At 45.3% G+C, this 22,318-nt stretch overlaps 1 protein-coding gene across 13 annotated transcripts in view; it reads left to right on the forward strand.

Annotated features, from left to right (window-relative positions):
- The window catches only part of fryl (furry homolog, like), a 107,265-nt gene that overhangs the window by 52,490 nt on the left and 32,457 nt on the right, over positions 1–22,318 (forward strand). For 8 of the 13 annotated variants that reach the window (XM_080769814.1, XM_080769813.1, XM_080769819.1 and 5 more), the window contains 25 exons: positions 658–702; positions 3,372–3,475; positions 3,716–3,824; positions 3,967–4,053; positions 4,397–4,568; positions 5,307–5,439; positions 5,527–5,634; positions 6,672–6,894; positions 7,293–7,481; positions 8,036–8,122; positions 8,561–8,829; positions 11,407–11,620; positions 11,973–12,097; positions 12,550–12,607; positions 12,717–12,808; positions 12,957–13,129; positions 14,054–14,214; positions 14,331–14,441; positions 15,263–15,417; positions 15,543–15,642; positions 15,861–16,029; positions 19,103–19,365; positions 19,908–20,048; positions 20,684–20,852; positions 21,965–22,052. In XM_080769814.1, coding sequence (XP_080625940.1) covers positions 658–702; positions 3,372–3,475; positions 3,716–3,824; positions 3,967–4,053; positions 4,397–4,568; positions 5,307–5,439; positions 5,527–5,634; positions 6,672–6,894; positions 7,293–7,481; positions 8,036–8,122; positions 8,561–8,829; positions 11,407–11,620; positions 11,973–12,097; positions 12,550–12,607; positions 12,717–12,808; positions 12,957–13,129; positions 14,054–14,214; positions 14,331–14,441; positions 15,263–15,417; positions 15,543–15,642; positions 15,861–16,029; positions 19,103–19,365; positions 19,908–20,048; positions 20,684–20,852; positions 21,965–22,052 — 3,545 coding nt within the window. The remainder of the gene's footprint in view (positions 1–657; positions 703–3,371; positions 3,476–3,715; positions 3,825–3,966; positions 4,054–4,396; positions 4,569–5,306; positions 5,440–5,526; positions 5,635–6,671; positions 6,895–7,292; positions 7,482–8,035; positions 8,123–8,560; positions 8,830–11,406; positions 11,621–11,972; positions 12,098–12,549; positions 12,608–12,716; positions 12,809–12,956; positions 13,130–14,053; positions 14,215–14,330; positions 14,442–15,262; positions 15,418–15,542; positions 15,643–15,860; positions 16,030–19,102; positions 19,366–19,907; positions 20,049–20,683; positions 20,853–21,964; positions 22,053–22,318) is intronic. The other 5 variants (XM_080769816.1, XM_080769818.1, XM_080769822.1 and 2 more) reach the window with 2 other exon arrangements.

Genomic DNA, 22,318 nt, shown 5'->3' on the forward strand with positions numbered 1-22,318 from the left:
TTATTTTAAATACAAATAGCAAACATGTACCGTGAAGGCTGCAATAACTAATTTCATCCTGTTGTCGCTGTTATAGGCAATTAGTAGATTTACAAGCTTGTTGATCTGCTATTTCTACCACACACCGCTGTATTAGGACAAGTATAATATAGAGCATAAATGGTTAACCAGACAAATGGATTTAGTCGATTATATAAATCTATTCAAATGTCTTCACGTCGATTCATGGAAAAAAACACAAAAATATCAAATAACCGTGCGAAAATAATGGATGACTGCAGCCCTAGCTGATTTTCAATCTAAATCCCATTGTTTTTATGCGAAGCGCTCAATAATACGTTTGATAAAAAATGGCAATTTCATGTCGTGATATCGAGTGTGCATTCCGTACGCTCGATATCATGAAACAACACTATATTATTGATCCTCACATCAGAAAAATGACTCTTAGGTTGAAAATCTGTGGTTTTCCTTTAACACTGACAAGAGTTGCGACTGCTCTCGTCATGTTTGTTTTGTTTCTATTGTGTTCTGTCTCTCTGTTCTCCCTGTAACCTGCACGTCTCTCCCTCCCTACACCTCCCCACTATGTCTCCTCCTGTCCTCCTTTTATTTTGTGTTTTTCGTTTGCCCCTCTCTGACGTTCACTGGCTCCAGATGCCATCTAACAACAGCATCCGAAAGCAGATTGAGACGTTGCAGGTGAGTGTGGGGCCGATGGCAGTGATGAAGGGGCCTGGGTGGGTCACCTAGCCGATGGCAGTGATGAAGGGGCCTGGGTGGGTCACCTAGCTTGCCTGGCTAGAAGTAGGCCAGTGACGGGCCACCTCCTCGGGGTGACATAATGACATCTCAGAAAGAGTCACTTCATTATGGAGAGAGAATAGAGGAAGATGCTTCCTAGTTGCAAATGTTTTCCAGATTGCAACGTGGCTTTGTTCTTTTTCCTCTCAGCCACTCTGCTTTTGTGTCTCTGCATCAATAGCTTTGCTGACCTGTGTGTTGTCGCAAAGTAGAGCACAGTGCTGTTGTTTCTGTCAGTAGAGTGGACACACACACACACACACACACACACACACACACACACACACACCCACCCACCCACACCATCTCCCTGTTCCTAGAGAGGTTCCTTGATCAGAGATCACAGGTTCATTTGGATATCAAGGTGTTTGGTGTTTTTGCAGTCTGCTCTCTCAGCTGTGCGTGTGTGTGTGTGTGTGTGTGTGTGTGTGTGTGTGTGTGTGTCTGCGCGCGAGTGCACATGCGTGCCTGTGTGTTTATGTGTTTTAGAGGTAGTACAGTCGAAGACCGTTCCGTCCTGATCTGTTATCGAGTTTCCCCTCTCGCCGCCCCGCGTCTCCGCATTCACGTCTCCCGCTGCCGGCGGGGAAGGGCACAGCGGCAGCTTTTTCAAAGATTCCATTGTGTCCTCTGCAGTGTGTTTACACTGGACTGTACACTGTGTCTGTTTGTGTTGCACTGGGGCTGCTTGCCTCCTCTCTGCGGTTCGGTCCAGACGTGGACCGCTCTCCAGACATATAGCACGGTGCTTAGCTGTCCGGTCCAGCGTAGAATGCCGTCTAAATCAGTACTCAAGATTTGAAATGGCAGATGTACAAGCTCGCAGTGCGGCACGAAGTGACACGCTGGGAGCTTGTAGATCTGCTATTTTTGAATAGCCAACACCAGAGCCATAGAGTAAGACAGAGTTACGACAACTCTGTTCACTTCATGGAGCCAGTCCAATTGCGGCCCTTCTCCATAGACTAGCATTGCGAAGAGTGACAATGTCCTGGACCGGAAGTTGGCAGAATGCACTGGACTCAGGCAACAGCCCAGCTTTAATGGTCTTAAATCTTAGATTGTTTTTAGTAATAGTACAACATAAACATTACAGAGACTTTAGTTATCACTGTATAATTCTTTAGAACAGTTGTCATGTTGCACACATGACTAAAAGCGCTCGAGGGGACACGGTGGCACAGTTGGTAGTGCTGTCGTCTCACAGCTAGAAGATCCTGGGTTCGATTCCCGCTCGGGACGCTGTGGGTGCTGGCGGCGTGTTTCCTCCTCCGTGTCCTCAGTGCCCATACCCGAGGCGGGTTGGCGAAAGGGCCTTTCTGTGTGGAGTTTGCATGTTCTCCCAGTGTCCCCTAGGGTAGGTACCCTCACAAAAAACATGCAGTAATCCTGGTCTCTAAACTGCCTCCCCCTGGCCAGCCGGGGTGCCTGATGGAGGGGAAAGGAACTGGTTGGAATAACGTGTTCCTTCCACTCGCTACGTCCAACCAGGGAAACTCGCCCCTGTCAGGTGTAAAGGAGCAACTTGGACACTCGAAGGAATGAAGGAAGGCATGAAGGAAGCATGAGTTCAAGTCTGTTGCTCTCCCCATGTCCCCCATATATGGGGACTAGGTTGGCGGAGGGTGTGTAGAGCCCAGGATCACATTAGATAATTCACACAGGTGAAAAATGGTTTACAAACTTGTGGGATGTCGTAAGGTAACTCTGTCTTACTCTATGGCTCTGGCCAACACAAAATCTAAAATGACACAGATGCTTTCCCGGGTTTAATGGGAGATGCTAAAGCCTGGTTTCTGCTTGGTTGCACACCTTGTCCCACACACACCGTGCGAGCCGCTACACCAGTGCACAACCAAGTACAAGACAATCTTAACTTGTACATGAAATGCCTGTAAGCTACACCATTACCTCATTTCAGCTTGTATGCACCCTTCCTTTTAGACTAGAGTCAAATCGAACAATACCCCTGAAATCCAGAACAAAAAATGGAGAACAAAAAATCCCCACAATAGTTTCTGCTGGAATTAATAGGCTAATATGTTATTAAATTACACTTTCAGGGCCAGTTTCTGGCTTACAAAAATGCCACCCACTCTCACACACGCACAGAATCATTTGAATATTTTGCCCCCAGGTTTTTACACAGAATGCACCCTTCTATAATTTCTTAACATTCCTACACTACCCCTAAGGTCATGAGAATCATGCATTTCAATAAACCAGAAGTTTTGTTATGAACAGAATTGTGGCTCATATGTCTCCTCCACTGCGGCTGAAAAATAGGTTTTGCGTTGTCCATGATCAGCTGCTCAGAAAGACATTTAACTACATCAGACCTCTTTAACCCATGTATCCCAAATGTTAACATAAATAGCAGATGTACAAGCTCGCAGTGTGGCACGAAGGGACACACTGTGAGCTTGTATATCTGCGTTTTGAATAGCCAATGTAAAAATCTAAAACTACACAGGTGTTTTTCCGGTTTCAATGGTTGTCATCTTACAGGTGAGTAATGACCAGCTGTAATATGTCGAGGTTCTTAATCTCGTGTCTCCCATCGGCAGAACAAAGATCCCAAGATGTCCCGCGTGGCGCTGGAGTCGCTCTACAGACTGCTGTGGGTCTACATTATCAGAATCAAGTGTGAGAGCAACACGGTCACGCAGAGGTCAGTGCTTACTAACGCAACGCATCCTCGTGCTTCATCCATGCACCGCCATGCGACATTGTCACACACTAGAAAATAACCAAGCCACAAGCTCACAACGCATTGTGAGCTTGTAGTTTGGCTATTTTTGCCACACGACACCATCATATGATGTAGAAATCGGGCTTCATGTATCAGATGCTGTGGAAAGGATGTGATTGTTCACCATGGAACACGTCCTCTCTCTCCCTGTTCCCCCAGTCGACTACTCAGCATCGTTTCAGCACTTTTCCCCAAAGGTTCTCGCAGCGTGGTTCCCCGGGACACGCCGCTCAATATCTTCGTCAAGATCATCCAGTTCATAGCTCAGGTACAGTAGGAAGCCCATTAAGATCATCCAGTTCATAGCTCAGGTACAGTAGGACGCCCATTGTCTGGTTGCTTGGATTGTGAACAGCTGAGCTTAAAACTGAGGATGAACTAAAACAATTGCCGGTCTGTTCCTCGCACAGGAGCGGCTGGACTTTGCTATGAAGGAGATTATCTACGACCTGCTGTGCGTGGGAAAATCTCACAAGACCTTCACCATCAACCCAGAGGTAAAAAGTGGAAAGATTGAATGTATGGATATGTATCCATATCTCTCTTGCTCTCTCTCTCTCTCTGTCTTCTTTTTGTTGAAACTAGAAAACGATAATGGAATAAAGATTCAGTGAAATTAGCGCTGCTCTTGGCTTTTGGGTGGCGCAGGGGTAAACGAGCTGTGAAACTCTTCTCTGCCGGATGAAAAGAAGCAGCTGGCGACGTCATGTGTATTGGGGATACAAACAGTAGTATATAACAGAGACTACATGGGAGATTTAGCATAACGACCAAACAGGGACTGTTCTCTCACCAAGAGGTCTTGTCTGAGTCTATTTGCCCGTGTGTGTGTCTCCTCAGCGGATGAACATCGGCCTGCGAGCCTTCCTGGTGATTGCAGACAGCCTGCAGCAGAAGGATGGCGAGCCCCCCATGCCGACCACGGGGGTCATTATGCCATCTGGGAACACCCTGCGCGTCAAAAAGATCTTCCTCAACACCACGCTGACTGACGAAGAGGCCAAGGTCATAGGTAGGCCTTAGTGCTTTCAAGACACCTGTCTTGTGTCTGTCCTGTGTCTGTGTTTAATGGCCGATGCATTTCTGATGGAAGCCCATATGGTTTGACCAAAACATTTTTTATGGGGGGGAGGGGGGCAGAATACATCCATCAAAGCTGTGTTCAGACACAACTCAGGTGTCAGACACAAGGCAAGTGTCTTGAATACAGCTTAGTAAGGGCATATGTCGACCCCGCCCGCTCACCTCCACCCCACCCCCTCCTGGTGCTGCGGCCATCTTGGAAACTAAACTCAATATAAACAGTGGGAGAGGGGTGGGGCAGAGAAAGGCCCTTATTCCCAACAGATCCGGGGCGCAACACTTTTGCACGGCTGGGTATAATTTAGGTTTGAGGGGCTACAGCTGTGCGATCAAGCAGCCGTGATCATCATAGGAACCCCATCTGCGACTGGAGATGGGGTTTGGGGGGACAAATGCTTTGAGAATCGCTATAATTTTTTACACAGAAGAAGACACAACATAAACCAAGGTATATATTTTAAGAGCAAGAGATCACAGTAAACATCCACCCTAAACCACCTTCCACACTGGGAGGAGGAAAACACCATCTGAAAGTTGCATCTAATGAGCGATCAGTTTCGTTTGCCCGCAACCTGTGCGGTGCGCGCACATACAGGTTCTTATCAGTGACATTTTTCGGCTTTTGCTGTGTGAATTGTAATGACATGTATTTAATAAATGTTTGCAGGCATGTCGCTGTACTACCCACAAGTGAGGAAAGCCTTGGATAACATCCTTCGTCATTTGGACAAGGAGGTGGGTCGCTCCATGAGCATGACCAACGTGCAGATGTCCAACAAGGAGCCAGAGGACATGATCACGTATGTTAACCCTCTACCATGCTTGAACTGTCTAGTTCCCAGGGCTCGTAATCCAGAATAATGCATAATCCATTTGTCGTGTTCCAGGGGTGAGAGGAAGCCGAAGATCGATCTGTTCCGGACGTGCGTGGCGGCCATCCCCAGACTGATCCCGGACGGCATGAGCAGACAAGACCTCATAGAGCTTCTGGCCAAGTAAGAACCACTCCCCCCTTCCTTCTGTGTTTTCAGCTCCAGACCCAACAGAGGAATTTGCTGTCTCGCTCTCCCTCTTCTTACATTTATTTCAAAAAATCTTCATGAATGCATTGCTGCCGACTGTACCACTGTCTGTCTGCGGTTAGATCCTCACACACTCCTGGACCACTGGCTCTATTAACTCTGCATGTGTCCAATATGATGCGATTTCGTCTCTTACGGGTGGAAACCTGCCATGACCAAAAGCATTACTTTTGAGTAAATGGAAAAAATAACCTGTGTTCTACTGGATCCAGTGTAGTTATTTAGTCACAAGCTCTTTTTAATACTTTTCATTGGTTCAATATTTATAAAATCCCACAGAATAGATCTACAAGATCACATGTCACATCATCACAATGCGCTGTGAGCTTGTAGATAAGCTATTTTTTCTATTTGTGACATTGGTAATTTGTACTAGTATTGCAAAGTACGGCATTCATTTACGATAAAATATAAAATAAATATGGAAATCTTTCTGCCCAACAGCAATGATTTGTCATCTGTGCTAAAATGCATAAATCCAGGATTAGAGTCAAGTTTAGTCAAGTATTCAAACAAACTGCAAAAGAAGCACATTATAAAGGTACATTTGAATACGATTAAAGTTATTTAAAATAGTTTATAGAGTGTGGCGTTACAGTGCAGCACAACATGAATGAGGAATCTCAATAAAAGGTAGTTAAACCAGAACAGAGTTGTAGCAGAGTAAGCAGACCTGCTCTTTTCTGCCACTTTGTTCCAGATATTTGGTACATAAAGGCTGAATGCTGCTTAAGAAGGTGGTCACAGACACGTTTATCTCTACGTGGCAGGCAACTTGGATTGTAATTTAAACTAGCACGGAATGTTTGTAATGGCAATGTATGAACCACTTAAATCCTATTCATCTTGGGTCTATACTCTACCAAGGGGACTATGCATGGTCCCATAGCGATGCTATGGTTCATGTGGCCAGCGGCAGGTGTAAACAGGCCGCTCTCTCTCTCTCCCAGGCTGACCATCCACATGGACGAGGAGCTGCGTGGCCTGGCCTTCACCACCCTGCAGGCCCTGATGGTGGACTTCCCGGAGTGGCGCGAGGACGTCCTGTCGGGCTTCGTCTACTTCATCGTGCGCGAGGTGACGGACGTCCATCCCACGTTGCTGGACAACGCCGTCAAGATGCTGCTGCAGCTCATCAGCCAGTGGCGCCAGGCGGTCCAGAGCAGCAACAAGGTGGGTCCACAACCTAGGCTCTGTGTTTTAGACTCAATTAGACCTGGAACACATCTGTTTCACTTTAGTGCTTAACCACATTAACCTTTATTTGATACTTTAGCTATTGAAAAATAGCTGTTTTTTTATCGTGAGTGTGCAAATCTTTGAATATATATTCTTTCTCAGCAAACGTTAACTCATATCTTTGCTTCTGGGGGGTCCCTAGAACAACATATTTCCAGATGGAGTTCGGCGGCCAATTAAATTACATATAATTGTTTGGGTTATCGAACATGAAATAGTGTGAGCACCACTAACATACAGTAGAACCGTAGGTTTTTCAGTAAACTCTCGTGATTTAGAAGACATTTTGTCTCGTGGGTCTCCATGTGTTAAGTCTATGCTCTGATGTCCAGCAGGCGCCTGCAGGCAGCGGCCCGTCTCCGTCTCTGTCCCTGGAGCGAACCCCTCTGCTCAACGTGCTGCACGTGGTGGAAGGCCTGGCACTGGTGGTGCTGTGCAGCTGCCGGCCCGCCACCCGCAGGCTGGCCGTCAACGTGCTCAAAGAGGTCCGCGCCCTGCACACAGCGCTGGGCCTCGCCAAGGTAAACACAACCACATCTACATCCTCTATTTCTCTCTCTCTCTTTTTTTATAGCGCTGTCAGGTTTAATTGTGAATATATACTGTACATTATATCTTTTTTTTTTCATGGTAACATTGTTGTATTTGTAACAGTACTTTTTCTGACCTTTTTCAATCTCACCCCTGATGACAGAAATGTAGGGTAAGTCTTGTTGTTGTTGGTGTTAAAAATACGTGTTCAATTGTTTCATATTCTGTTTGTTCGTCAGCTCTTGATTAAACAGAAAATGCATTTTTGGTCGGGATACCACTTTTAGTGAAACTGGAAGTGATTACATTATAAAATGTAATGTGTTGAAGATTGACCACCCACCTGAAAATGTATGTTCTGTTTATTAAATGGCTGGAGAGACGGGGAGACCCCTGGTACTGAACAAACACTATACAGCAATGATTACTATCAGAAGTGCATTAACCTTTTAGAAAAAAACATATCACTTACCCTAACACTTTTAAATCACCTCTGTGTAGTCTCTTGTAATGTGTACTTAATGCCTGTCTGTCCGTCTTCCAGGGGGATGAGGAGTTGGCCATTGACGTCATGGACAGATTAAGTGCATCGGTGCTGGAGAGCTTCATTCATCTCACAGGAGCTGATCAGGTAAAAGTACACGCTCACTCTCTCTCTCTCTCACGCACGCACGCGCGCACACACACACACACACACACACACACACACACACACACACACACACACACACACACACAGTGAGCGGATTACAGAAGTGGTTCTCAAAGTGGAGTCCGCAGACTCCGAGGGGTCTTTGAGGAGGTTCCAGAGGATCCCTAGCATAATGAGGAACAGTTTAAACAGTTAGGCCCTATTACACTCTTTGGCTATTTAGATATTAAAATAGCTGATCACGTTAGATCTGCTATTATTGTTTACACATTAATGGTCCCCGGCTCAAAAATCTTTTCCAATGGTGCTCGGCCACTAATGTGTATCAACTTGGGGGTCCTTGACGTGAAACTGTTTGAGAACCATGCAGACAACATGGGCCTCACTCCTCTCCCCTCTAACCCCACACCCCCATAGACCAACCTGCTGTACTGCCCCGGCGGAATCGACCTGCAGACCCTGGCGGAGTGGAGCTCGTCTCCCATCAGCCACCAGTTCGACGTGGTGAGCCCCTCGCACATCTGGGTGTTCGCCCACGTCACGCAGGGCCAGGACCCCTGGGTCATCAGCCTGTCCAGCTTCCTGCGCCAGGAGCACCTGCCCAAGCACTGCCCCACCGCCCTCAACTACGCCTGGATGTTCGCCTACACCCGCCTGCAGCTGCTGTCGCCACAAGTTGACATCAAGTATGTCTTCTCTGCGTGCGAGCGCGCGTGTGTGTTTGTTACACCAGTGCTTTTGTATATGTTTTAGGGGCTCAGGAAATGTCGCCTAGTGTCTTTAAGACGTTCCTTAACAGAGCTTTTAGATCCTGTTTGCCAATTGCTCTGCCCTTAAAATAGGTCACCTGACACAGAGGTGACAGGTTGCCGCAGCCCTTTAAATGTTTCAACAACTTCACTCCATTTTTAAAGCTGCAATCCTTACGTTTTATGTCTGTCGTCTCCCTCTCCCGATGGAAAGAGGTAACTGCAACGATGTGCTACAACACTAGCGGTGAGTCTAGTGCAGAGGTCTTCAACAGGAATCCTTATAATAATTGGTAAACATTCGGCTAAAATAGCAAATCTGCAAGCAATGCATTGTGAGCTTGTAGATCTTGTAGATGTTCAGTGAAGAGATTTGGTTTAGAAAACAGGATTGGGCCAAATACACGTCATGTCATGCACTATGACGCGTGAGGAAATCTTAAATGTGTATGTTAGCCTGAATTAGGGTGGAATACAGCAGTAAACGACACCACACACTTTAGTAATCCATAATGTACAGTACTCTGTGTACAACGATGTCTTGTTGTAGAACAGATCCCTTCAGTACCGCCGATACAAAACATTTAGCATCATTTGGCATGACATTGTGCTCCTCGTTTTCCTTCAGATTGACCAACACTTGGTCATAAACATCTAGGAGCTGCTGCTCCTGAAATATGAGCCAGCTGGGAGATGTTGCTTTATGTGTAGACTCTTTGTGCCAGAGGTTTAGAAGCAGATCTTTGGCCCGTGCACTTAGCTGGAATGACTGTGGTTGCAGACTGTGGGTGATGTCATCCTATCTGTCTGTCTGAATGTGCCCACACGCTGTTAATGCCACCATCTTGTGGATTATGTCACTGCAGCCCACGTCCATTGACTAGACTTGACTCAACTGTGCTTCCTTCATATTTTTGAGAGGATAAATTGCAGGATGCCTGCAGGTTACACTTTCAACCTGGTGTCCCTATTCTAGTCCCTATCCTAGTCCATTATAGGCAATACATTTTCAAAACGGTGACATGAAACAGATCTACTAACTCATAGCGTGTCACAATGCGTTGTGAGCTTGGCTAAGTGGTATTTGTTTTCCATTGGTTCCACCGATGTAATTGATACATAGTTAAAAGTCACTTTATAACTGCTATTGTATGAAGACCTTTAAAACAAATCTACCTGGGGTGCAAACCAAGATGTCTTGCTCTTGTTATTTATCTCTTCACACCTCATATATGACAGATTATGTCATTTTGACCCTGACTTTTCAACTTTGAGGTTGATGAAAAAATGGCCAGCAGGTGTGAATTTTTATTAATATGCAGACTATGACGCAGGAGTGATTACATTGATGGGGAAATATTATGTTGCATGTACTGCAGAATAAAGTAACGGACTACTCACACAAGTTTCACTATGCCTAATACACAGTGATGCTACTCTGACTACATACTTCCATGTGTTGCACCAATGCTTTTTCAGTCCTTATAAAGCATTGTTACCCTAGTGTCTGCAGCCATGCCTAGCAGGGAATTGTAATTGGTCTCTGTCTGTGTGTGTCTGAGAGAGCGGATCGTCAGATTCTCAAGAAATATGGAGGGAATGATCAGTAGGCTGCCCTGAAGACATGATTACGTTTTGGCTTGTAAACGTCAAAGGCCAACCTTTATATAGCCTACGCGCGCGCACGCGCACACACACACACACACACACACACACACACACACACACACACACACACACACCATATCTTAGGATAATAGGAGAGGCCTTCTGGTAATCTTCTGGTTTGCCCACTGGTCTGCCCAGCCTATGTGTGGAAGTGTCCCTGAGCAAGGCACTTAACCCCTAACTGGGTGCTGTATTAATGACATCCACTGCTCCTAATAGTTAGGGATGGGTTAAATACAGAAGACAAATTTCATGTATATGCAAATTAACTTTGACAATAATTGTCCCAAAGGAGTTTATTATTACTACTACCATTATGACAAAGAACAAGGGATGATTTTGCCAATGATCGATTACTTCGGTTGTCACTTATTTTTCGTTGGCTTTCGCCTTTATTTTCTTTTTTTTTTAATAGAGTGACAGGGACAGTATGCTGACAGGAAATGGGGAGAGAGATGGGGGGGTGACATGCAGTAAAGGCCGTCGGGATCGGGAGTTGAGCAAACTGCCAGACTGGATTACCAGCCACGGTGCCTGGACCGCTGAGCCACGGCCCAGGCCTTATTTAGTCATTTTTCGAGGGAATGTTTATGCCTGTATTCACAGATATATACTGTCTGTAGTAGAGAGACAGGAAATGTGGAGAGAGATTAGGCAGATGACATTCAGCAAATGGTCCCTCTGGCCCGGAATCCAAACCGGGGACTCACTGATCACGGTGTGTCGAAACCCAATCACTTGCCTATCGTATCGCCATTAACATATACATTCCAGGAAATGTGGTAACCACTTGAGTCTCATTTTCTGCTTCCGACATGTCATTAACCTCTCCATTCCTCCCCGCAGCAGCCCCATCAACGCCAAGAAGCTGAACAGCCTGAGCAGCAACAGTGACTCCTATGTGGGTCTGTGGAGGAATTACCTGATCCTCTGCTGCAGCTCCGCCACCTCCTCCAACTCCCCCTCCTCCTCCTCCTCCTCCACCTCGGGCTCCGTCCGCTGCTCCCCGCCTGAGACGCTGGCGTCCACGCCGGACAGCGGCTACTGTTACGACTCGAAGGTCAGTGCCGTGTGTGGCAGCAAACGACAGCATCAACCTTAAGGTTTTATCACTTTGTTGTTAAGTAGGCTTTAAGAATGAATTATATTTTAACATGATATATACACACATATTTCTCCAGTGTAAAGGCCCTGGCATACTCAAAAGTGTCGAGTCTGCCTGTTCACATAGTCTATTTTATTTAAAAACAGACTTGTGTGAATAGAATGGTCAAATAAATGAAAACGAACGTCCTCTTTAGCCGTGGAAAAACAATGGCTGCTTTCAGTGTGTCGAGACCTTAAGGAAAATAATCTAATGAACATTTTGACTTTTGAGTTATATCCACCTTCTGGATGTGTGTTGTATGTAGATTGTTGGCACTCCGTCCCCCTCATCCCTGTTCAAACACGTGGTTCCCATGATGCGCTCTGAGAGCATGGACATCACAGAGTCTCTAGTCCTGGGGCTTGGCAGGACCAACCCCGTGGCCTTCAGGTAAACACTGCTACAAGACTAACTAAACACATGCTGGATTTTAACTTGTAGATCAGGTATTTTTGTCACGCAACCATACATCAATTTCTCACTCTGTGAAGTTTTGAATTCTTTATTTTTGTTCAATTCCTTCATGGTGAATGAAGGGTCCAAAAAGTAAAAAAATATATAAATGCATGTTTTTGTGTTATTTGTAAAAACTCCAAATAAAGTACTGATCATAAAATATATATATATTTATATATATATATATATATTTGCTGAAACAACTATTTAAAACACTTGCAAGATCCTGCCCAAAATAATGAGGAGTGCATGTCTGCTCTTCTATTTCATGCATGAGACTGTTTACACCCAATGTATTTTATGAGTAATTCATAGACATTTCTTTTTAATATGAACTAAAATGTAGAGGTCATGACAGTGGGACATGTTGTTAATTTGTCTTCCAGAGAGTTGATCGAGGAGCTGAACCCCATCATAAAAGAAGCTTTGGAGAGAAGACCTGAGGTGAGGACCGCTTCAATCATCTCTCAGGTTCTAGTCTTGCTGTTCTGCATGTTGGCATGTTGGTCAGTTTGTGTCCTAAAACAAGCACCCAACCATGGTCCGTTTGCAGAACATGAAGCGACGCAGGCGACGTGACATCCTCAGGGTCCAGCTGGTCCGGATATTTGAGCTACTGGCCGACGCTGGAGTCGTCAGCCAGATGTACGTGGTGAAACCAGCACAAAATTACCATTCTTTGATTGATTTATACCTCTTTCCGGTGTGCAATGTCAGTGTACGGAGGTGTATAAATAGAATTAAGCTGCCGTTCTTGACCGTGTTGTTTGTCTGTGGTGGTGTGTGGATGCAGAGCCAGTGGAGGTCTGGATGGGGAGAGCCACTCCCTGAACAGTAGCCTCTTGGAGTACGTTGATCTGACCCGACAGCTGCTGGAGGCCGAGAACGACAAGGACTCTGACACGCTGAGGGACATCCGCTGTCACTTCAGTGCCCTGGTGGCCAATATCATTCAGAATGTTCCAGGTACATCTGTCTCATCCATCCATGTCTGTTTGTCTCACTCCATTCTTGTACAGTGAGCTGTGTTGGATGCTAGCTCTTTTCTTTGGCCAAGATTTGTAGTTCATAGTCGTTACACCCCATCTGTGTCATTTATAGGCCTCTGTCCTTTATAGGCCTCTGTCCTCTGTAGGCCTCTGTCCTCTGTAGCCAAGCATATACTGTAGTGTTCATTGTTGTGATTAATATTGTTTATGTGATTAATCTCAGTCTATGAAATGCACCACATTTTTCTGTGGCACTACATATTTATCCTTTCTCACTTATCTGTTCCTATTTGTATGTAAAATATTGCCCGCACAGAGTACACAACACTGATGTTGGTCTACAAAGCACCCAAAGGTATAGCACCCCCAAAGTATGATCCCCCCCACCCTGCTCGCTCAGCTAACACAGGGAGGCTGGCAGAACCCTCACTGGCTCCACACGTCCCAGACTCTTCTCCCTTCTGACTCCCAAACTATGGAATGAACTCCCCATTGCAATCAGAACTGCAGACTCACTCCCAAACCTCCGCCGTAGTCTGAAAACCCACCTCTTCAGGCTCCACCTTAGCCTGCAGCACTTGCCGTAGCACTTGCCCTAGCCACGACGACCTTGCAGGCGTATGCAACGGCTAAAATATGTAATAGTAGATTATGTAGACATAGCATTCTATAGTGTATACTTATAGTTTCATTGTACAGATATTCTCCTGTTCTTAGCTTGCTTATGATCCTGTGACTATTTTTATGCATTTGATGATTACCATGTGGTGCTGTTGCTTACTCTATTATTACATTGTGGTATTCTTGCTTACTGTGAGTTGCTCTGGTTTAATGGCGTCTGCTAAATGCCTAAATAGAAAAGTGACTCTCTCATGTCCTGTATGTGATGGTTTTGTTTCAGTGCATCAGCGGAGGACCATCTTCCCCCAACAGTCCCTGAGACACAGTCTGTTCATGTTGTTCAGCCACTGGGCCGGACCCTTCAGCATCATGTTCACCCCCCTGGACCGCTACAGCGACCGCAACATGCAGATCAACCGCCACCAATACTGTGCACTCAAGGTACCGGTTTTTTAACTACCCCTATTGTGGGCACGTCATTATAGCCGACAATTGTCAAAAATTGCCTCTTCTAGGCCATGTCTGCAGTGTTAACTAACTGACTGTGTCTCTTCCAGGCCATGTCTGCAGTGTTGTGTTGTGGACCGGTGGCGGACAACGTGGGCCTCTCCTCTGACGGCTACCTCTACAAGTGGCTGGACAACATCCTGGACTCCCAGGACAGGAAGGTAAGAGGCCTTTGCTTGGAGGTACTCTACTATCTGCCCTACAGTAGCACTCTGGAGCGTGATGTGTAAATGCTACTTCCTGGTGCCTAGAATTAGTGAGTGGATGATGGCACAAAAGAGTTTGTCGTCCATAAGCCTACCAGGAATGCACTGCCTGTGTATTGAATACAGGGCCAGCCCCCGGTCTAAAATAGGCTATGTTGTCCTTAAAATCCTGAGGGTCAATTTACCTCTGACTGATAGTAGATAGGAGAAGACAGATTGGAGATTGGAGTAAATGGAAAACAATGACAGCACAACATGTTGAAAGTAACCTGTCAGTGAATGTTACAGGAGGTAACGTTTGTTGTGCTGTAGTGTACAGTGAATGTTACAGGAGGTAATGTTTGTTGTGCTGTAGTGTACAGTGAATGTTACAGGAGGTAATGTTTGTTGTGCTGTAGTGTACAGTGAATGTTACAGGAGGTAACGTTTGTTGTGCTGTAGTGTACAGTGAATGTTACAGGAGGTAACGTTTGTTGTGCTGTAGTGTACAGTGAATGTTACAGGAGGTAACGTTTGTTGTGCTGTAGTGTACAGTGAATGTTACAGGAGGTAACGTCTGTTGTACTGTAGTGTACAGTATGTGCGGTACTGATTAGCAGCACCGGATCCTGTTTGTTGTCTTGTGGTGTATTGTGTGTTACTGATTAGCAGCAGCGGATCATGCTGGTTGTCTTGTGGTGTATTGTGTGTTACTGATTAGCAGCAGCGGATCATGCTGGTTGTCTTGTGGTGTATTGTGTTTTACCAACACGCTCCTGTGCGGTCCTGTCCTCTAGGTGCACCAGCTGGGCTGTGAGGCCGTGATGCTGCTGTTGGAGCTGAACCCAGACCAGAGCAACCTCATGTTCTGGGCCGTGGACCGCTGCTACACGGGCTCCCGGCGCGTGGCCTCCGGCTGCTTCAAGGCCATCGCCAACGTCTTTCACAACAGGTACTGGAGATGAGATTGGGATTACAATTAATCCACTCCTGTGTCAGTCTCTAGTGCGTGCATCACACTGGGACCTACTGCGACATCTTGGCATTTGACTGGCTGTGATCTGTCCTCCTCTCCAGGGATTACCAGTTTGACACTGTGGTGCTGCTGAACCTCATCCTGTTCAAGGCGGCCGACTCATCCAGGGATATCTATGAAGTTGCCATGCAGCTGCTGCAGGTCAGTCGTATTGTGTCCACCACAGCGTGTCGTTCATTGGGCAGAGTGTAACTGCGTTGCACTGTATGTTTACACACATCCGTGTGTAGGTGTTTATATTGGAATAGTCACATCAATGCAACACATTTTAACACTCTATCACATAACATAACAATGAAATGCAGAAGGTTGCCGTTTTTAGATCTCTTATTCACATTGTGTTGCTGTGTGTAATCTAGATCTTGGAGCCCAAGCTCTTCCGTTATGCCCACAAACTGGAGATCCAGAGGACAGATGGGATTCTGACACCACCCTCACCCCTGCCACACCTCTACTCTGTGTCCTACTACCAACTGTCTGAGGAACTGGCCAGGACATACCCCGAACTCACCCTGCCCATCTTCTCAGGTCTCACACACAACTATACACTCGTCTAAAACAGTCCTGGATTTCATCTTTAAAAAGATACGCAAAGAGAAGATGTAGAAATTAGAATAGAATCTTTCAATACATAATACTACATTTGAAAATGACATGCGTATATTGCTACCATTAATGTAATAATGGTCATGTGGTCACATGGCCCTGTACTGAGATGGAAACCTCATTTGCTCTCCGGCCCTGCTACAAAAAATATATATATTAACACTTTAACTGCTACAGGTTCTAGCGGACCATGGCTTACTGGTGCTGAAGGCTTAACATGGGCTTTTTGAACTTTTTGGGGGGCCCACAGCGAGGGGCCTCTTATAGCGAGAATCACAATCGCATAAATAAAAAGAAAGCCCAACTTGTCCACTTCAATTTAAAAAAAAAATTATGATTCTACCATCTTCCATTCTGGAGATATTGACCTTTTTCTAACACCTGCTTTTGCCTGCACGCTGCTTGTGAAAAAAAACAACAGAGATATGGAGGCCTGAAGTTGACAGACATTTCAGTTCAGTTTTTTTAGTTCAAAAGACCGATATAAAATTGAGCACAAATAATATCCTATACAAACCATATACCGAATGAAAGCCCTGAATGTCTACTTTTAGGAGGAAAACAGTACACATTGTACACATATACAGTTTGTCACTAATTGGCTATTGAATGCAGCTTGCGCCCACCAGAGAACTTTAGAGAAGGCATGGACCCGAAGAACTATTATTCACAAAATAAGGCCTATAGCGACATGTACATACTATATACCGTATGAAACAGTAGACTCTCTGCTTTCATAAGAAAAATACCACCCAGAAAAATCACACCCCTGTGAAGTGAGCAGTGCAATTGCACTGCTCACTTCACAGGGGTGTGATTTTTATTATTATTACAGTATTAGTATTTTTCTTATGAAAGCAGAGAGTCGACTGTTTCATACGGTATATAGTATGTACATGTCGCTATAGGCCTTATTTTGTGAATAATAGTTATTCAGGCCCATGCCATCTCTAAAGTTCTCTGAAAAAGATAATTTTAGAGAGCATGGACCTAACAACTAAATATTCACAAAATAAGGCCTATAGCGACATGTACATACTATATACCGTATGAAACAGAATACTCTCTGCTTTCATAAGAAAAATACTAATACTGTAATAATAATAGAAATCACACCCCAGTGAAGTGAGCAGTGCAATGTTGCACTGCTCACTTCACAACATTGCACTGCTCACTTCACAGGGGTGTGATTTTTATTAATACGAGTAAGACGCGCGAACGCGGAAGGCGAGCGCAGATCGTAAATTGCAATAACAATTAGAATAAATTACAGACATGATCTGCAGGGTGTCATAGTTAGTGCTTGGACCACGCCAGCTCCATATATGGTCACAAAAGACGCCATCACACTCATGTCACCATGACTGAGCCATAACCATATAAGGAGTCCCCAAAGCAGGACCACGCCATCACACTCATGTCACCATGACTCACAAATCACTCAGCTCCATATATGGGCACAAAAGGGCCAGGTCCACATATACAGTAAGCGGGACAGACACACACACACACACACACACACAGACACACACAGACAGACAGACAGACAGACAGACAGACAGACAGACGTGATCTGCTAGGTCTCATAGTAAGTGCTCATTGCATTCGCAATTACAGTATTAGTTTTTTTCTTATGAAAGCAGAGAGTCTTGATGCACATTATCTGATCATAAAACGGACTTGGAAACTTTCTTCAATCGTAGCCCCATATGTGCCCTCTCCCTACGCTCATTGAACTCATTCTGTGATTCGAGCTACAAACAATCGCAGTAACGGGGGGGGGGGGGGGCAACTAGGCTTTGAGGAAATGATCTTGCATAATCAACATTATTGTCGATTGTCGTGTGCCGCTCCAAACATGTCCAGACATACCACTAACCTCATCGATCCAGTCTCGCGTATCTATAAGGTGAGACGCGAGACTGGATCGGATTGTGTCTGGACATGTTTGGGAAAAAAAACAACAAGAAAAACAACGAGATGGATGCGGCAGCAGCAGAAGCAGCACGTCAACGTATTTGGAAGAAAAAAAACGAGAAAGCACCACCTGTCGTTGCAAGACAAACACCCGTATGTTGCTGATAGACAGATAATAATCGATCCGATTTTGTCCTGCCGTTCATTTTATCACATTAGGTGCAGGGCAGGCTGCTCGACGGTGAGTTTATAATAGCCTGTTGTAACGAGAAAGGGGGATGGATTGGATGGTTGGATGCGAGCAGCGCAGCAGCAGTACGGCTTGCGATCAGCGACCAACGTATCATGGCGGGCCCTCGATAATGATGTGCAATCTGTCCATGACTAACTCCACATGTGTCTGGCAAACGTTACGTTATGAAATCAAATGCCGATCGTTGCAGGTTTATATACGGGCAGAGAGCAAATCGCGTTGTATCTTGTTCCGAGAATGAGAGCGCAAGCCTTGCAGTTGAAAGCAGTGGGGACTCGGGAGTGGGGGGGGAACTGCCAATGCGATCCAAGAGGAAGAGACCCCCCCCCCCACCATTCTCCCTCGGGAGAAACCATGTAGAAACAGGAGGGGAGGGGGAATCGAGTGTATTCACACAAACAAGAGCATTGTCCCATCCATTTTAGATCCCCTGACATCTGCGTTGGTCTATGCCGGACGGCCGTATCCATTACGTCGTACGTCCTCGCATAGACCAACCAATAGGCGGTGCCAGACGCTTCTCAGACCAACACCTCTTTTCAGCAGGGGGGGGTTTTAACTCTTTTTAGAGCCGATCGGTGTTACATTATGAGTTGTCCGGGCGCAAATATAGTTGAACTATAGTAATCAATAAAAAAACGTTTTTTGGACCATAAAACGTATAAAAACGTTATGCGCTTCTTAGGGGTGGCTATAATAAAACGTTTAAAAACGCTTTCAGCATTCTATGAGTTAAGAAAACATGGGCAGTCGAGCTGAAATTGGGTGTTCAAATTTGGCCATGGCCCTGACTTGCTTCCTTCCTGGTTTGTCATTGCACCACAGAGGTGAGCCAGCGCATCCAGACGGCTCACCCTGGTGGTCGGCAGGTGATGCTGCACTACCTCCTGCCCTGGATGAACAACGTGGAGCTGGTGGACTTCAAGCCGCCACCAAAGCGCGGCGAGGAGTCGGCGGGTGACGAGGAGGACGCACATGAGCGCGACATGATGATGATGAACAGTCGACGGTGGCTTCGCGGCGAGGGCTGGGGCTCGCCACATGCCACCACCATGGTGCTCAACAACCTCATGTTCATGACCGCCAAGGTGAATAACTGGGAGAAAAGCTTTAACAATAACCTTTGCACTTTATTGATCTACAGAATAAATACACTTTAAATCATTACCATTTTTGATTTACTGTATTGAGAGGGGGGGGGGGGACTAATGAAAACATGATGCATTGCCTGCCTTCTCAATGTGAGAGTGAATCATCCATACTCACAATGAAAGTGTGTTGCGTGCCTAGATTGGTCCAGGTAGACGACTGCTGGCTACAATGTGTCATTATATCATTTCTTACTGTACCTACTCAAATAAAGTGCCGACTCAACCTGAGAGGGTATACCACACGTGTTTGGATGCGTGTGAAAAGCAGGTCCTAGAGATTTAGGAGAAACTTATGCATTGAAGCAGGTGGATCCAGGATCCAACACTTTGCCAGTCAGTACTATTGGTAACAGTTGTGGTGTGTGTCCGTGCCTGCATGCGAGTGGTTGATAGGGTTGAGGGTTTAGAGAAAAAGGGGGGAAAAAAGGAAATGTAAATATGCATGACCTTAAATGTGCGCTGTGTGTTTCCCCTACTAGTACGGGGATGAGTTTGCCTGGTCGGAGATAGAGAACGTGTGGACCACGTTGGCAGACAGCTGGCCAAAGAACCTCAAGATCATCTTGCACTTTCTCATCAGCATGTCTGGCGTCAACAGTGACCCCAGCCTTCTGCCCTATGTAAGTTACAGTGTGTTTACAGCCATTGCCCCAAATATACAGTGACTTTAATTTACATGCATAGGTTATGGAAATAAGTCAGTTAAAAGTTTGTATTGTTGTTATGGTATTAGGACTATTCTAAATAGACAGTGAGACATGCACATTATGGATAGTAATGGAATACAGAAACTCAGCTCTTTAAATTGAGCTGCACTCAAGGGAAATTTTGTCCAAACTCGACATGGATCTAATTCTTACTTATCTTTACCAACAATAGCAAATGTGACTAACAAAGATCTAATTAAGCGTTTCAGTTTAGAGTGCCAACATTGTGCCTATTACATATTTGGCAGCATCCAATGCGTTCCCCTGCCACCAAAGATAATCAGCAAAATATGTTATTTTCCAGTTTTCTCAGTTTATTCCAAAGCAAACCAAGGAAGAGAAGTCTTCTGCAAGTGGCTGCAAAGCTTGCAAGGCAGTGATGTCTTGGAAGTATTTTAATTGCAGACATGTAGCAATGCAGAACCAGCAACACCCATTTGTCGGTGTATCACCTTGATCGGGGCATGTAAATAGGCCTATATATACGGTATGATCACTAACAGTTCCATATCACCCTATTATAACCAGTGTGTTTTGTTGATCGTCAGATAAAGCGAGTGGTGGTGTACCTGGGCAGAGATAAGACTATGCAGCTGTTGGAGGAGTTGATGTGTGAGCTGGAGCTGACGGACCCTGTGAGCTCAGCCGTCACTCACATGGACAACCCTCCCTACTACCGCATCACCTCCAGCTATAAGATCCCCACAGTCTCCTCAGGTACTGACCATGCTGACACATTAATTTATTCAGCCTGATTTTCCCATATCTCCACCTTTTCTGCTTCTTACACTGGCAACTTTCATACTTTTGAGGCATGATCCAACATTACGTCTGTACGTCTCGAGACTTCCATAAAACACTCCACATATCCTCCTAGACTAGTGGTTCCCAAACGTTTTAGCCTGTGACCCAAAAGAGAAATCTCCGCGGTAGTAGGTACCCAAACTAGTGAAAATAGCAGATTGGCTATTTTCACTACTACTACTACAAAACTAGAAAATTTGCAATTTAAAAAGAGTGTGGTTGCCGCAGTGTCTTACATATGCCCCTCCCACTAATATTGCCAGCCAATTACAATTTCAAGTCACACGTTAGATCATGTGTAAGTAATTCGGAGGGGATTTAACCCCCAAAAATCATGTTTTTGCGACAAACGGTAAAGGGCCCCAGCAAGAAAAGCTACTATACAGCCTGTTTTGAAGCCGAATATACATCCCTCCTGGCTCCCAAACTGTGGACTATCCTTCCCATTGCAGTCAGAACTGCCGACTCACTTGCAGTTTTTCCTGAGCAGCTACAGTACTGTCAGCTACTGGAGCCTGACTTGTGAGACTGAATTCTTCAGACTCACTTCCTCAACTCCTAGCACTGCACTCTCCCTATACCCCTTCTGGACACCCCTTGACGCTAGTCCACTATGCAGACACATCTTGTTCACTTGTTTTTGTTTCATAGATTTGTTTGTCTCTATACCACAAATGTTAAGAACGATTTATATAGCATGTTGTTGAGACAGATGCTTGGTTTGTTGTTTACCTGGTATCCTAGTTTCTCTGAGACACTACACTGTTATCTCTGTGATTATTTACATTGTTTACTGATAAGAGCTCATGCTTATGCCACTTATTCCGATTTTGCACTTTCGATAAGAGTGCCTGCTAAATGCCTGAATTATATTATTTTTGTAATGTCATTCTTTACTTACAAGTCATTTACACTGGCTGTGTTTCAACTTAGTATGAGATGGTGCAACCTTGCACGCTGTCAGAAATGATGCACAATGATTCCTGGGTGGTGGTGACAGAGCATTTTCTCATCTGTCCTCTCAGGAACAACCTCCAGCACCAATACCATGGTGCCAGGAAATGACGGTCATCACGACCACAGCAAGATCAAAGACCCGAATATGGAGGACAGGTACAAAAAAAAACACTCTTCAAGGCTGGTGCCAGCTTGCCTTTTATCTGCCATAAAAATGTGCTGTTCACATGCAGTTACTTTGTTGGTGTTCTGATGCTCTGATGCTCTTACAGTGGAGTCCAAATGACCTTGAATAAAAGTGGCTTTTAAATTATTATGGTGGTGATAATTCCACTAGAGCGACATTTTACTCACTGAGTTAATTTGCAGCCATAACTCACGCAGCTGACATTACATGAAAAATATATTTCGAAGGAGTCATG

Source organism: Protomyctophum bolini, assembly GCF_963924005.1.
Source record: "Protomyctophum bolini genome assembly, chromosome: 8".
Classification (NCBI taxonomy): domain Eukaryota; kingdom Metazoa; phylum Chordata; class Actinopteri; order Myctophiformes; family Myctophidae; genus Protomyctophum; species Protomyctophum bolini.